We start from the raw sequence: 16033 nt of genomic DNA, 5'->3' as shown, positions 1-16033 counted from the left end.
ATGAATGATTTGTTTAACCAGACCGGTGTACTTTGTAACTAGCGAATCATAAGAAGTGTTGTTGAGCGGAAATCTGTTAGTCTTCGATGAAGCTTACGCTCTATTCTGAGTGAAGCTTATAAATAGTAAGGTTAGTACAGGCTTCAAGATAAGAGTTATATCCTTATTTTTATCCAGGTTAGAGTGCTTGTTTCTTCAGTGTAACATTTAATCCTTTCTTTATCAAACCTCCAGAAGCTAACATTTTTCTAACTATTACAGATTTTTTTTTTTTTTTTTGATTACCCAAAGCTACAGAGTAATGGGCAGAGAACGAGAATAAAGATAATTTAGATATATTCTCATTACACGTTATTACGAGAACATAAACATGGCTATTCATCGCATATCAAGCAGGGGGGGGGGGAGCCGGCAGCAAGAAAGCATTATCTTGAGCCTGAAGATTCTGATGATAAGGTTGTAAATCCCCAACTCTTCCTACCTATATCGACCTCTAAGTCATCTGACGAATGTGCTCACATGTACTCTCGGACGCCCACCCTCAACACACACACACATTTAGTATATGTAGATATTTCATAGTTTATAAATCAAGAGCCAGATATGTATGTATAAGATTTATATACAAAATAACCCGGTTACTCACTCTACTCAATCGAAAGCTTGCTGCATTATTTTCTGTTGGGAATTTAGGATAACGGAATGGCCTTTTGACTGTGACACTGTCCATGTAAGATATAAAAGTGTTACATATGTATATATAGATACATACATACATATATATATATATATATATATATATATATACATATATATATACATACATATATATATATATGTATATATATATGTATGTATGTATATATATATACATATATACATACATACATACATACATACATACATACATATATATATATATATATACATATATATATATATATATATATATATATATATATATATATATTTACATATATATGAATATATGTACAATTGTCCCCTTCCTGAATTAATTTTCAAAATGTCTTTTTCATGACGTAATGATAAACAGAATCAAAACACACACACACACACAAACACACACACACACACACACACAACACACACACACACAAACACACACACACACACACACACAAACACACACACACACACACACAGACACACACACACACACATACACACACACACCGCACAAAGCGAATACCGCATCATTATCATTATCACCATCACCATCATCATCATCATCATATCATTATCAAAGTTTTTCGTTTTCATCATCATTATTATCGTTCTTTTTATTATTGTTATTTTCATTCTTAGTGTTATTATTATCATGATGATTATGTTTATGATTATAATCACCATCATCATTATTATCATTATCATCATTATTATCATCATTATCATAATCATTTGAATATTACTGATATCGATAAAACGTATATATTGCATGTATATAAGTGAATATGTGATCATTAAAACCTTCTCTTATGCAACTTTTATTCAATTGAGCAATAACTCACTCAATTTCGTGCAAGTCTTCTACTCAAGCGTCCCGAGTTCGCGCCCCCAACAGAAACCTTTTTTTTTTTTTTTTTTTTTTTTTTTTTTTGAGGGGGGGCGGTCGGTATCATATATTTTTTTTTTTGGGGGGGAGGGGTCGTTATCAGAATCAACACAGACACAAAACACGCACGCACACACACACACACACACACACGCACACACACACACACACACGTTCTATTGTCAGTGTTACTATTGGTAGCATTATTGTTATTTTTATTCGTTAATCATCATCATTATTATCATCATTTTCCTCATCATTAGTGTTGCCCTAATTATTGAAACGCTTATTTAAGCATTATCGTTGTCATAATCTTTATTGTTCCGATCATTATCATCATCATCAACATTGATATCATTTTCATTATCAGCTTTTACTATTATAATTGTTATCATCATTATCATCATCATAATAAAATGATTGTCATCGTTGTTATCATTGTCATCCTTACCATCATCACTATTATCATCATTATTGATATCAATATCATTATCATTGATTTTATTGATATCAATATCATTATCATTGATTTTATTGATATCAATATCATTATCATTGATTTTATTGATATCATTGTTATTATCATCATAATCATCATTACTTTTTCTTCCTAATATCATTATTATTATTATTATTATAATAACTATGATTATCATTACTATTACTAATATCGTTATCTGTATCCTTATTATTATCATCATTATCATCAACATCACCACCATCATTCTCATCATCATAATCATCATCAATATCATCGTCATTATCATCATCATCCTTATCATCATCATCATCATCGCCATTCCTCTTATGATTGTTATTTTTATTATCATTATCATTACTGATACTTCTGTTGATACCGCTGTCCTATTTTTTTCATTATCAATAAATAGTATTATTGTTATCATCAAGATCATTATAATCATTTTCATTACTGTTGTCATTATCATTCTTGTTATTCTTGTTATCATTAGCATTGTTATCATATCATTATTATTATCATTACTGTTACTGCTGTTATTGTGATTAGAATTACATTAGAATGATTACTATTGTTATCATTCTAATTCCTTACTACCAGTACTGCTCTCTTCATTGTTAATAGTAGTAGTAACAATAGTAGATCACTGATATTAGCATCAGCATCACCAATCTTTGTTGTTAACCGTATTAGTATGATCTTATGATTTTTATTATCTTCGTCAATGTTATTATTCCCACTACTATTGTTTTCATCATCATAATTTTTTTTTCTTCATCATAATTACTATTATTGTTCTATCAATACTATGATTTTTATCCTTATCATCATCAGCAGCCTCATCATCACTATCATCATCATCCTTATTATCCTCCTCTTTCTCCTCCTCCTCATTATCATCATTATCATCATCATCATCACCATCATTATCATAATCATTTAAATATTACTGATGTCGATACAACTAGTGTGTCGCGTGTATATAAGTGAATATGTGATAATCAAAACCTTCTCTTATGCAAAGCACTTTCAATTGAGCAATAGCTCATTCAGTTTCGTGCAAGTCTTCCACTCAAACGTCCCGAGTTCGCGTCCCCTCCAGAAAGCAGTTTTATTTTTTTTATTATTATTATTATTTTTTTTGGGGGGGGTCGCTATCATAATATTGATAGTTATATTGTCAATGTTATTATTGGCAGCATTATTGTTATTTCTGTTAGTTAATCATTATTACTATCATTATCATTATCATCATCCTTGGTGTTCTTTTTTATTATTGAAACTCTTACTACTCAAGTATTATCTTTATCATAATCTTTATCATTCGATTATTATCATCATCATCGACATAGATATAATTTTCATCATCAGTTTTTATTATTATAATTGTAATCATCATTATCATGATCATATTATCGTGTTATATCATATTAGATACAATGTATTATGTCATATTAGGTACAAATTTCCCCATCCTGAATTAATCTTGAACATATTTTTTCATGACGTAATAACAAACATGATCAATACAGACACAACACATGCACGCACGTGCGCGTACGCACACACACACACACGCGCGCGCGCGCGCAAACATACATACATAGACACACACACATACATGCACACAAACATAAGCACACACACACACACACACACATGCACACACGCATGCACTGTGCATGCGAATACATTTCTCTACATTTCTCTGACCTGAGGCGAAGATCACGTGTAGATTTGACTGACAAGCCAGATAAGTAAAACGATGGAGAGGTCTAAGGGCTGAGACTGGGGAAGTTGTTGTACAGCATTTGTTTAACATTGTTAAATATCTCGATGTCAAATGAAAATTAGATAATAAGACAAGTCTTACAAATTAAAATGCATCATTGCCTATGTCGCTATATCACCGCAGCCTGCTTATAGCATGCCATAACTGCATGATATGGCATGGAAGTTCTGACGGTATATATACCCTCGAAACAGTCTACCGGCGAAAAAAGTTTGACGATATATATATACCGTCGCGTTAAGGAAAGGGTTAAAAATAAGGAAAGGCATCCTTTGCCATATCAAGCATAGAAGTAAGCTCAATACACAATCCACTTTTAACGGGCGTGAAGATGCAATTTTCTGGCAGATGATGACTGATACGGCGTGACAGGTTAATGATAAAGATTCCTTGTTTGACAGTTTGATCATGACACTTTGAAATCCAACTCTTTTTTTTAGTTACGTTGCTTTCAACAATCTCTCAAATGTATATTTGCCTCATAATAAGACGCTACATAACTAACCTCATAGAGTAAGCATAAACCAAGATATTCCTTCAAATACATGTAAAACATCCAAAAAATATAAATAGTCACGAGCGAGACATTCCCAAACACGGGACCAGATTTTCAACAGTTGATTGTCATCATTGAATTTCAAAGCTGGTGGGGGGGGGGGGGGGGAGGAAGTATTTTCTCAAGTTGGTGTACGTATCGACCTGAGGGTATTTATTGTATGGAGAAAAATGCTCGCAGAATTTCTGGCTGAGAGCGACTATCGTAAATCGTGAGAGAATCCAATGGGAAGCAGTATAATATGTTATTATATAAGCATTACATTTTCTGTCCTGTTTCGGGTCGAAGAACTTGAACAGACGGATCAGTAGGAACTGACTCTTGTTCAACATAGAATATTTCAGTCATAGCTGGATTTCACCCTATGCTTTATCAAAGAAAACGTGTATTTTTCTCGGAGTTGCTCAGAATGAAATATTTTAGTCATAGCTAGAATCCAATTTTTGTTTAATAAAAGAAAACGTGTATTTTCTCGGGGTTAATCAAAGAAAACGTGTATATTTTCTCGGGGTAAAGTAGCTAACATTTATTTCAGAATAATACTTGGCGAATAGGGAAAAACGCAATCATACATACACGCACACACACACACACACACACACACACACACACACACACACACACACACACACACACACACACACACACACACACACAGAACACACACAAACACACACAGAAAACACACACACTGACACACACGAACACAGAAAGACATTTAAACTCACCGTCACAGAATTGATCGATAAAAACTGGGAGATAAAAAATGCAAAGAAATGAAGGTAAGCAGTCATCCACATAAAAAAAAAAAACGAATGTCATCTGACATAGTACTTGTACTTGTCATTACAGTATGTGTGATTAAACGCAAGATCTATATTAAACACACAGGCGTTAACTTTGACGAGGCACCATAGGGATATTTTGGTAAAGTGAGAAATCTCCAATAGTTATGGTGATGATGTTATTGTAAGGGTTAATAATAATGATTACAGAAATGATTATACTAGTAATAAAGTTAATGATGACAAGATAATAATGAGAATAGCGATGGTAGAAATGATGATAATAATGATGATCTTGATAATAATAATGATGATGATAATAAGAACAATAGTAATAATAACGATAAAGATAATAATGATAAGGATGATGATAATTGTTATTAGCATGATAATAATGATGATGATCCAAATGATAATGATAATAAAAATAAAGATGATAATGATAATTCTAATAACATTAATAAAAATTATAATAATAATGGTGACAACAATGATAGCCATAATATTGATAAAGACAATGATAATAGTAACAATAACAACGAAAATGAAGGTAACAAATAGGTGATTTGTACCGTACCGAAATTGAACCAAATATCGTGCAGACATGGGCGTGCATCGTGCATCGTCCACTGTGCCTTTGCATTATCATTTTTGTTTGTTTGTTATTGCACACAAATTGCTCCACGGCGAGTGAATTAATGAGCATATCTCATCTCATCTATTCAAACGAATCCGTGAATTTCCAGGGCAAAAATATATCCATTGCTTGTATTATCTGAATGAACGCTATTATTATCATATTTATTATTATTATCATTGTTATTATTAATATTATTATTATTATTATTATCATCATTATTATTATTATTGTTATCATTATTATTGTTATTATTATTATTATTATTGTTATTATCATTATTATCATTATCATTATGATTACTATTATTATGATCATTATTATTATGATTATTATGATTATTATTATTATGATTATTATTATTATCATTATTATTATTATTATCATTATTATTATTATTATCATTATTATCATCATTATCATATATTCTTTTGATTAGCTTTTTATAAGATCAAACACCGGGTCGCTCCCAGCGACCTAGGGTGAGTGAAATTGGAAGTTTTATATTGCGAGTTCTGCCGAGTGAGATTAATATGAATATAATAAAAAGTGTATATAAAAAAAAAAAAAATAAAATTATTGTATGAGTATAAAAATAGATATTTGTTTTGTAAAAATGTAGGTATATAAAAAATAAAAATTCCACTGAGTACGAAAAAAAAAATATATGGTGAGAGCTCGTCTTAGAATATGTGCAGTACTATTAAGTACAAATTTCTGTATCTCTTGTAAAGAGGGATTTCCTGGAATTTTATTAACAAAGTCTTTGGCTCCTTTCTTTATCAGGCCTAAGGCACCTACCACTACTGGGATCGTTCGAGTCTTTAGGTGCCACATCTTTTCTACTTCTATCTCTAGGTCTTTATATTTCGAGAGCTTTTCAAATGTTTTCGCTGGCTACATTCCGGTCAGAGGGCACACTCATATCAATGAGAAAGCATTGATTGTTCTTTCTATCCTTAATTACAATATCAGGACGGTTTGCTTGTATTGTGCGGTCTGTTTGAATCGGAAAGTCCCAAAGAATAGTAACATCTTTTCCCTCTGTGACAGGTTCTGGATGGTGTTTATACCAGTCACTTTGGATCTTGATGGAAAAGCGGTTACATATTTTCCAATGGAGGTATTGACCAACCCTGTCATGTCTGTTTTTATACTCCCCTGGTGTTAGGATGGAACAGCCAGAAACAAGGTGGTCGATTGTTTCTATTCTTTCATCGCAGAATCTACACTTTGGGTCAGCCCCGTTATGTAAGACATTGGCTTGATAGTTTCGTGTAAACAAACTTTGATCCTGTGCTGCAAGAATGAAGCCCTCGGTTTCCGCTTTCAGTCCGGAGCTACGTAGCCACTGATGGGTTGCCTGTGTGTCTACATCAGCATTATTGGCTCGAGCAGCAAACTGTCCATGGAGAGGTTTTTCTTGCCAGCGAGATTCAAGTTGTTTTAAGCCTTCATGTTTCGCTTTCTTCTTTGTTTTGCGAGCAATCTCAGTTGGTGATAATAGGTTGTTGATTTCTATTTCAAGGTCATTATCATTGTTATTATTATTATTATTATCATTATTATTATTATCATTATTGTTATTATTATTATCATTATTATCATTATCATTATCATTATTATTATTATTATTTTTATTATTATCATTATTATCACTATCATTACTATTATCATCATTATAGTGATGTTTATGGCCATATTGATAATAAAGAAAGTTATCTAGCTATATCTACTGATTAATTACCGGGTGACTCAGCGCTTTTAGAAACACCTATATGTAAAGAAGATTAATAGTAAAAAGAAAGAAAGAAAGAAAAACAGTGAGCATCTCATGTTTACATCCAGATATAAAATGCATTTTCCTACAAATATATCTATCTATCTATCTATCTATATATCCTGCTATGTTTACATTTGGAGCTATATCAATAGATCAGCAAACACAACACACAATAATTTAATTTGCTTTTGTCTTAAGTGTATTCATGAAAATTCCCCTTTTCATCACTAATAATGTATTATACCGTTCCTGTGAACTTCTCAATCAACAATGCAAATATACAAAACAACTATAACACTGGCATTCTTATCCTCTTATCATCATCATATCATCTTATCAACATTATATTATCATATCGTACGGCACACTGTCGAGGGGACATGAATTACAGCAAAAACCTGTGGGTCAGTATTAGGATATGCCATGGACAATGTAAATCCAGTAATCCATGTAATTTAAGGGGGGGGGGGTACACTCAAACACCGAGACTACAGACGTTTTTTTTTTTTTTTTTTTTTTTACAACTGAAAAGTTGAAACGCAGCGTAGAATGGAATAGAAGTTGATACTGCAAATTAAAGTCTGATATTATTATTGCAAGCTATAATCACCCTTACAGAAATCACTAAAACAATAGTCAACATTTCAATGATAAAATATAAACATAAAACAATGAGCCGAGTTCTCACAAAAAAAATATAATCAATTCGTAAAATACGAATTAAGTCTGGTGACGAGGCAGATCGTAAATATATAACAAATTCCAAAATTCTTTATTACAAAAAGGCTACACACAATATTGGCAGCATAATAATGATATACCGTGTTCTTTGCGTGGGCGGGAATCACCTACGAAGTCTGGAGTGCCGCCCTTCTGGTTTACGTGAGGCTTCGGGTTCAGGGTTTGGGTTCGGAATCAGGTTCGGAATTAGGTTCAATTAGGTTCAATTAGGTTCAGGCACAGAGGGTGTCGAGGGGAAAGGTAAGGGAGTAAGGCAGTGGGGAGGAGGTATTTGGGAGGGCGTAAGTGTAAGAAAACACACACGAAAAGAGTGAAATAAGAGCAAGTAGAGAGAGGACAAGGGAGTAACGAGAGAGACATGAACGAAGGGAAAGGAGACAGTAGTAAATAGAGTAAAGAGAGTAGAAAGAACGTAAGTTGAAGAGAAAAGCAGAAAAGGAGGAGAGAGTATAAGGAAGAGAAGAGATTATAGATAAACAAAAGTGGAAAAGATGGGATCGGGAAAACAGGCAGAACAGACACTGTGGAAAAAGAAGTAGGCAAAGGAGAGACTAAGGCAGAAAGGAGAAGGACGAGAATCAGAACGAGAAGGGGGGGGGGAGGTCGGAGATCACGCGAGGCCATTGGGAACTGCACTAAATCTACGGCAATAATACGGAAGTTTAACGAACATCAGTTTAATGAACAAATATAATGAAAAGAATATACATTATAATATTGACCCATAGAATCAAATAGAACACATTCTTGATCATATATAACATATTTGGAAAATAAAATCAATACATATTAATGATTTTATACCGACAATAAGCTAAGGGAATGCATCCCTCATGTAAACAACAACACCCAATATCAATTATAAATCTTCAAAGCCACTTCAGCTACACACACACACACTAATGAATAAATCCACAAATAAGCCCCGCCTCCCCATCAGATGTCTCCGCCCACGTCTTCTCCATCCCTTCCTTGCTCCTTCCGAGACACTCCCTCTTTCCCTTGCCAGTCAGAACACAGGACCTCCGCGTAAGACTTCCAACACTCAGGTCCCCCCCCCCCTCCATTTCCAACCTGAGTCGTTCTACAACTTGAGGGAGAGGGAGGGGGAGAGAGGGAGGGGGAGAGAGGGAGGGGGAGAGGGAGGGGGAGAGAGGGAGGGGGAGAGAGGGAGGGGGAGAGGGAGGGGGAGGGGGAGGGAGGGGGAGGGGAGGGGGAGGGAGAGGGGGGAAGGAGAGAGGGAAGGGATAGGGAGAGGGAAAGGAGTGGAGGGGGAGGGAAAGGGGGGGAGGGGGAGGGAAAGGGGGGGAGGGAGAGAGAGAGAGAGAGAAAGAGAGAGAGAGAGAGAGAGAAAAGAAAGTGAAAAGACAGAGTGAGACAGACAGTGAGAGAGACAAAGAGACAAAGAAACATAGAGAGAGAGAGAGACCTTTCCTTAGAACAGAGACACAGAGCGGTAGATAAAACCAAAATTATGCTAACGAAAATTATGCAATTCTACCTATCGTAGCTTAAAACCAAGATGAAGGAAAATGCTAAAAAATTAAACCGATTATGAATAGTCACATACAAGTACAATAAAAATAATTACAACTGCTGCAAATCCACAAATCGAGTGGTTCTCATTATTTTTTTCTCAAATATTTTCGCCCATCTGAGTGTGAAGGAATGACCTGGGTGTACCCTCATTCCACTGGCTTGATGACGCTCACAAACTTTAACATGTTGAGTGCTGTATATCTGTTAATTGTCGATAACTGAATAATATAGACTATATGTTCAACTAAGATTTAGCCTAGAATGTTGAATGATGAGATGTTTTGGCTATGAGGAGACTGAAATTATAAAAAAAAAGACATTATTTCGTAATTACGCCAAAAGACATCGTGCACACACACACACACATATCTATATCTATTTATATATGTGTGTATATATATGTAAACACACACACACAAACACATACACACAAACACACACATACACACACAAATATATGTAATATATAAATATATATATATATATATTGTGAGGATTATTTAGTTTGTTTATATATATATATACAATATATATATATATATATATATATATATATATATATATATATATATATACGTATATATACATATATATACATATATATATAATATATCAATACATTCTAGCTAGCGAGGAAATCCTGGTACCTCTCTTAATCCCGGGTCAGGTTGGGTCAACTTTGATGGACGGTTAAATCACACAGAGTTGCCTCCCCAATTATGCTGACCCTCAAAAAAACTGAATACCTTTGACTGTCATGCCTTACATTCTAGACTACCTTCCCGCGTAACCACCGATGGGAACTGCTCATACGAAAACTCTTCCATACAACCGGGATGACTGGACCATACAGACAGACTGGGGTCGTTGCGCTACACCTGATTCCTGATTTCTCCGCTTGTTCTTATTACGATCATTGTGCTGTAGTGCATACTATATTTCATGCACCATAACGTCAGGCTATCTACGTTATGGAAGGAACCTGTATTGTGTAAAACTTATGTCCTGCATCACATACCTATTTTGTTTGGGTTGTTGGTTACGTCAGACTAAGACAACTGCCATAATCTGGTGCTAGCGGTGAGATCGAAAACCGCCACCATCATACTAACACACACACACATACACACACACACACACACACACACACACACACACACACACACACACATATATATATATATATATATATTTATGTTTATACATATACATATATACATACATATATATACATATATACGTACATATATACATATATACGTACATATATACATATATATGTATATATAAACATATACACACTATGTATGTAATTTTGTACACACACACACACAATTACATACATAGTGGCACATCCAGGTGTGACATTGGTCTCCCCTTACAGTGAAATATTGTACTAAAATTCCACTAAGCAGGAATAATGGCAATCTCACAAACTTGCAAATAATTGTCCAAGCTCCGGAAGAAAAGAAACTTGGCCTCCATGCCCTCTGGCGGCGTGACCGAGAAGCTGTTAGATGCGTCAAGTGCCGTTTCAGAAGTCGTGGCGATCTTGAGATTTTCGGAATATACAGAGGAATTTCCGAAGAAGACATCGGGCAGTTTTGTACTAGACCATGACTGCACTCGTACAACACTGATGGCCATCGATTCAGGCAGTTCGACTTTCAGTGCATGGCCACCGCGAACGGAAGTGCAGTAAGCCGATTGGAAACTATAACAGTAGAAGCCATCGTTGGCATGGGAAGGCAAGCGGGAACGATAATAGGAAGTGGCAGTCACGGTGGTCAAATGGGAGATGTCACGATAGGCCCACGAGGAGTAGCATGAGGCGAAGGTGTTGGCCTCGGAGGCATCGTCATAGCCTGGCCAACTCTGGGTCACCCGAGCCTTGTACAGACTACACACATTGTCTGTAGAGCAAAATATTATACATTAGTAGGACTGAGAAGACAGAGGGACTGGAGATCCAAATCGTGGATGTCATTAATATAGTATCTGCATTTCCTTTCACATTTAATTTTCAGTTCTTGAACTTCCTGATAGAGCCAATCAATAATCATAGGTTATCATGAAATATGAAAAGATGGTGGGAGGCGAAGCAAAGATATGGATGGTGAAGCTTTTGCAGAAAGAGAGGAGATACTTTCGAGTATATGAATTGTAGGGGACTGAAGATGACACAAAACCCGTTGGAAAAATGGAAAGGATTGTGGACGAAGTGTGCAGACATGTACTCAAATAAGTTTGGGTTTATGAAAGGCAGCAAATGCAATTTTTCTTGTAAGGCAACTGCAGAAGACCTTGGAAGGGAACCGGAGAATGTGTTATGGATTTGTCATTTGGCATTGAAGAGGGATTAGAGCTGTTGCATGCTGATGATCTGGTGCTGTTGTCAGCAGAGGATGGCAGACGGGCAAGAGTGTCAAGAAAGGAGAGGTTTGAGGTGAATACATGGAAGGTTGAGGGAGGGAGAGAGCAGATCATGCTGGAAGATATACATGTAAGGGAGCTACAGTCATGGAACAATGTTGGAGAGTACAGGTGGAACAGGGCTGCATGTTGTCAGCAGTATAGTATGTGACAGAGAGTGAAGGTGAGTGAAGATCTACACAGCAGTTGCAAGGCCTGTGCTGCATCTGTTGTAGAGAAGAAAAGCAGCTAAAGAAGATGAGACTGAAACGGTGACCGATAAGAGGAGTTATGGGAAAGAGAAAGGGCGAGGACATTGAAGCACAGGCTGAGGTGGCATTGATTGTGGAAAACGTGAGAGGCATTCCTGAGATGGTATGCCGGCTTGGTCCGATTGGGAGAAGACCGATAAAGAGGCATTGGACAGATGGGTAGATGGATGGAGATCGAAAGGAGATGGAGTGGAGAGGGAGAGGAGAGGCATGAATTGCAGAGGATAGATGTTGCTGGTGACAATGAGCAGACCGTCTTAATAGAACTAGGGCGAAAGAGAAGACGATCTAATATAGAACACCAACAAGCAATCATGTTTATGCAATTAAGCAATGATGCACATTTGCAGAATCTGACTTTCATGAACAAATACCCATTTCAGTAGGTTGATCTTAGTTGTGAGACCAAATGAAAGTATTTGAAAAGAAATTAAGAACTGGTTGGCATTCACAAGCTCTGGTTCTGCAGGAGTAATGAACTTTTCACTGACCTTTCATGCAGTAGATGGTGCAGCCTGGGGTACGGTTGCAGAATGCAGCACATGGAGCATGTTTCTTATGCTTTAGCGTTTCCACCTTCAGTTTACAACTTGAAAATTGTTTTGGAAATGTGGAGGCTACCTGAAAAAATATTTAGTCTTCTAGTTTTACTATATTTCAACAAACAGGCATATAAACATGTACTTCAGCAGACGTTCACTACCAAAAGCAAATAGAAGAACAAAGTTAATTTTTTTTACCCACATGACAAAGTAAAATCATACATAAATCGTTATTTGTGGTGGATATTTACAATGTGCGTAGGCACCTTTAGCAACATCTATCTGCCTATGCGTGTGGAAAGGAATCTGAATCCGGGAAGCAAGAGAGAACGAGAAGACCTTCGGCGCAAACCTTAACGTATCCAACGCCCGTGCGAACGACGCCCTCCCCCTGCACAGAGACTCCGCCGGGAGAGGCCACGCAAGTGATGACGAAGAGGGTAAGCAAGTTGGTGAGGGCAGCCAGGGTGACCAGGGTGAGGAGGCTGGCGAAGCTGGTCGCAAGGGTGAAGACTGGCGACTGTGTCCTTCCGCGGGGTGGAGCCATGGCTGACCAAGCACTATAAAGCTTGCAAAGTGTCTCTGTATCTTAAGGAAGTGGTACAATTTATAGGTTTAAATTTTATAGAGGAACGGGAACAGGAAAAATAAATAAATAATTGTGAGTCATGAAAATACAGAGTGAACAATTTAGGGTGGGTTGACTGTAGAACTGAAACTAAGTTTCTATATGATATTTCTATTCGCATCTGTACCTAAAATAAGTCCTGGAATAGGTTTTAGCTCTTGAAGTTTTGGTTAACATGTCAGGAAGTACAAGAAAAAAATAAAAATGAGATGAGTCTGTGTGCCGTCAGCGTTTTCTCTAATAAAAAAGGGATTCCAAAAAATATTTTAGTTTCGCTATAAGCATAAATATCTGATTAAATGTTATATTTACATGTCTTTCTTCAATGTATGTTCGTCTGTGTATGTGTGTGTAGTTAAACACACACACACACACGTTTATATACATACATTCGTGATGTGAAATACATCACATCACAGCAATATGAAGAAGTAAAATGCCCGCAAAGCATAATTCCGGCTGTCATTGATTATTGTTGTATTTGTTAATATCACGGTCATTATTACTGTTGTTCTCATTAGTATTATTTTTACTTTCATAATGATAATAATTATGATAATAAAGATCATTGTTATTATCTCTATCACTGTTATCAATGTTATGATATTGTCTTTTTTCTTACTATAATTGATTTGAATGATAAGATAATATGAAAGGATATCTGCATATTCATTTCACTCTGTAATACATTATCTGATTAAAAAAGGAGATTATATGACGTCAAAAAGTAGTGGCAAGATTACCCACCCTGTAGACACCTGATTCCATAAACAGTAAGGCAAAGCAAAATATTAATGTCATGTCAAGTAAACAAAATTCGAATTAATAAATTATATGACATTATAAGAAAACAAAAAGTCGAAGTGGGGGGTCATGTGACATGAAAACGAATTAACTTACATATACCCCCATTTTTGAACCTACGGACGGACACACACACACAATTGCTATTATCATGCTACTGGCACCAACGGGCACACATAAACCTACTCAAAACAGAAAAAAAGAAAACATCAGTTAAAAACAGTCTACTTTATTTGGTGATAAACTAGAAATTGGTGTATTTGTTTTGAACTTTGTTGAATATTTAGTACGGAGAATAGTAGGCCATTCACATATTTCTAGGAAATCTATATTTGATTAAGATGTTAGCTGGCTATTATTTCAAACACTTTCTCGTAATTCAATCTTGAAGAAATATATTTCAAAAGAGAATGCTTGTTGTGTACGCTTGAGTCATCCCTAATCAGAAATGGAATGGTCCATGATATCTTCTTGACTGAGCTGGTGGGCCATGGCCAGTAACGAGTTCGGAATCACAGGTTTGAGGGTTGTGTATGAGACATGTCAAAGCCACTAAGAGATCAAAATAATTTATCAATTTGACACTTATGATAAACAATTCAGGTCTGAAAAAAATGGCTGCATTTCACTCTGCGTGAGCTCCTACTAATCTGAAGATATGTAAAAGAACCTTTAGTTTACTGTTTTTCCTTTTTCATTGTTTATATTTTTGGTCGTGTACGTTAGCATGTGATTTATTTCTTCTTTTTTTCTGGCTTATGCAGAAAGATAAAGAAAGTGAACTAGATAGTAATGATATATTTAATCTATATCTAATCCTGCTTATATAATCATATAAAGTCAATTAATATCCAAGCACACTATTTAAAGAACCTCATATACAGCCGGGAAAGATGACAGGCCAAGTTGTTTTGTTATAGCCAAGTTTTAACAATGTATGTTTAGATATTTTGATTAAAAGATATGTTTGAATTTCTACCTATCTACTTGTTCTGACTGTAGCTTGAGGTATGCTGAATCAACTTTATTTGTTTAAACAGGAGTCTTGAACGTTTGGTTAGATTATTCTATTGATGATACGGATATACACCGTCCACTATATTTACTTTTTATTACCATTTTTTTTTACAATTAGTATACATGGCTCCACAAGCCTTAGTCACTAATGAGTAGGCCTACCTGACCTCACCTGTTTAGGCCTTTGCTTGAATTATCAGGAGGAAAAAAGTTTTATTTCTCGTGCTGTTATGATCGTTACTAACATTATTCATATCATGATCACCATTATAATAACAGCAATGATGATAAAGTTAAAAAAGAATAACGAAAATTCAAGGAACGGGGTAGACAGTCGAAGCCAGGTCGACCTTCTAATTGAATCCTTGGAGGGTTAAGCCTTTGTAGAGCCATCTATAAGTAAAAATAATAAATCAAAATCACACTGGAAGGTTCATGTATACATCCACCCCCGTCGTCAATTAGACTCTCTGA

The 16033-nt window shown here is 35.5% G+C and overlaps 1 protein-coding gene across 1 annotated transcript; it reads right to left on the bottom strand.

The window, feature by feature from the left end:
* Positions 1–11244: 11244 nt before the first annotated feature.
* Positions 11245–13797, bottom strand: LOC122250515 (uncharacterized). Its single transcript, XM_086538700.1, has 3 exons — positions 13463–13797; positions 13060–13189; positions 11245–11797 (listed from the first exon to the last, which is right to left on the bottom strand). The coding sequence occupies exons 1-3, from the start codon at positions 13655–13657 to the stop codon at positions 11292–11294; spliced, it is 831 nt and encodes a 276-aa protein (XP_086394826.1). The 5' UTR covers positions 13658–13797; the 3' UTR covers positions 11245–11291.
* Positions 13798–16033: the final 2236 nt, after the last annotated feature.

The sequence above is a fragment of the Penaeus japonicus genome, unplaced genomic scaffold, assembly GCF_977035675.1.
Source record: "Penaeus japonicus unplaced genomic scaffold, GWHDUDI00000001_assembly GWHDUDI00000007, whole genome shotgun sequence".
Lineage (NCBI taxonomy): Eukaryota > Metazoa > Arthropoda > Malacostraca > Decapoda > Penaeidae > Penaeus > Penaeus japonicus.
The sequence above is the reverse complement of the archived record's forward strand: the minus strand, read 5'-3'. Positions and strand labels throughout refer to the sequence as shown.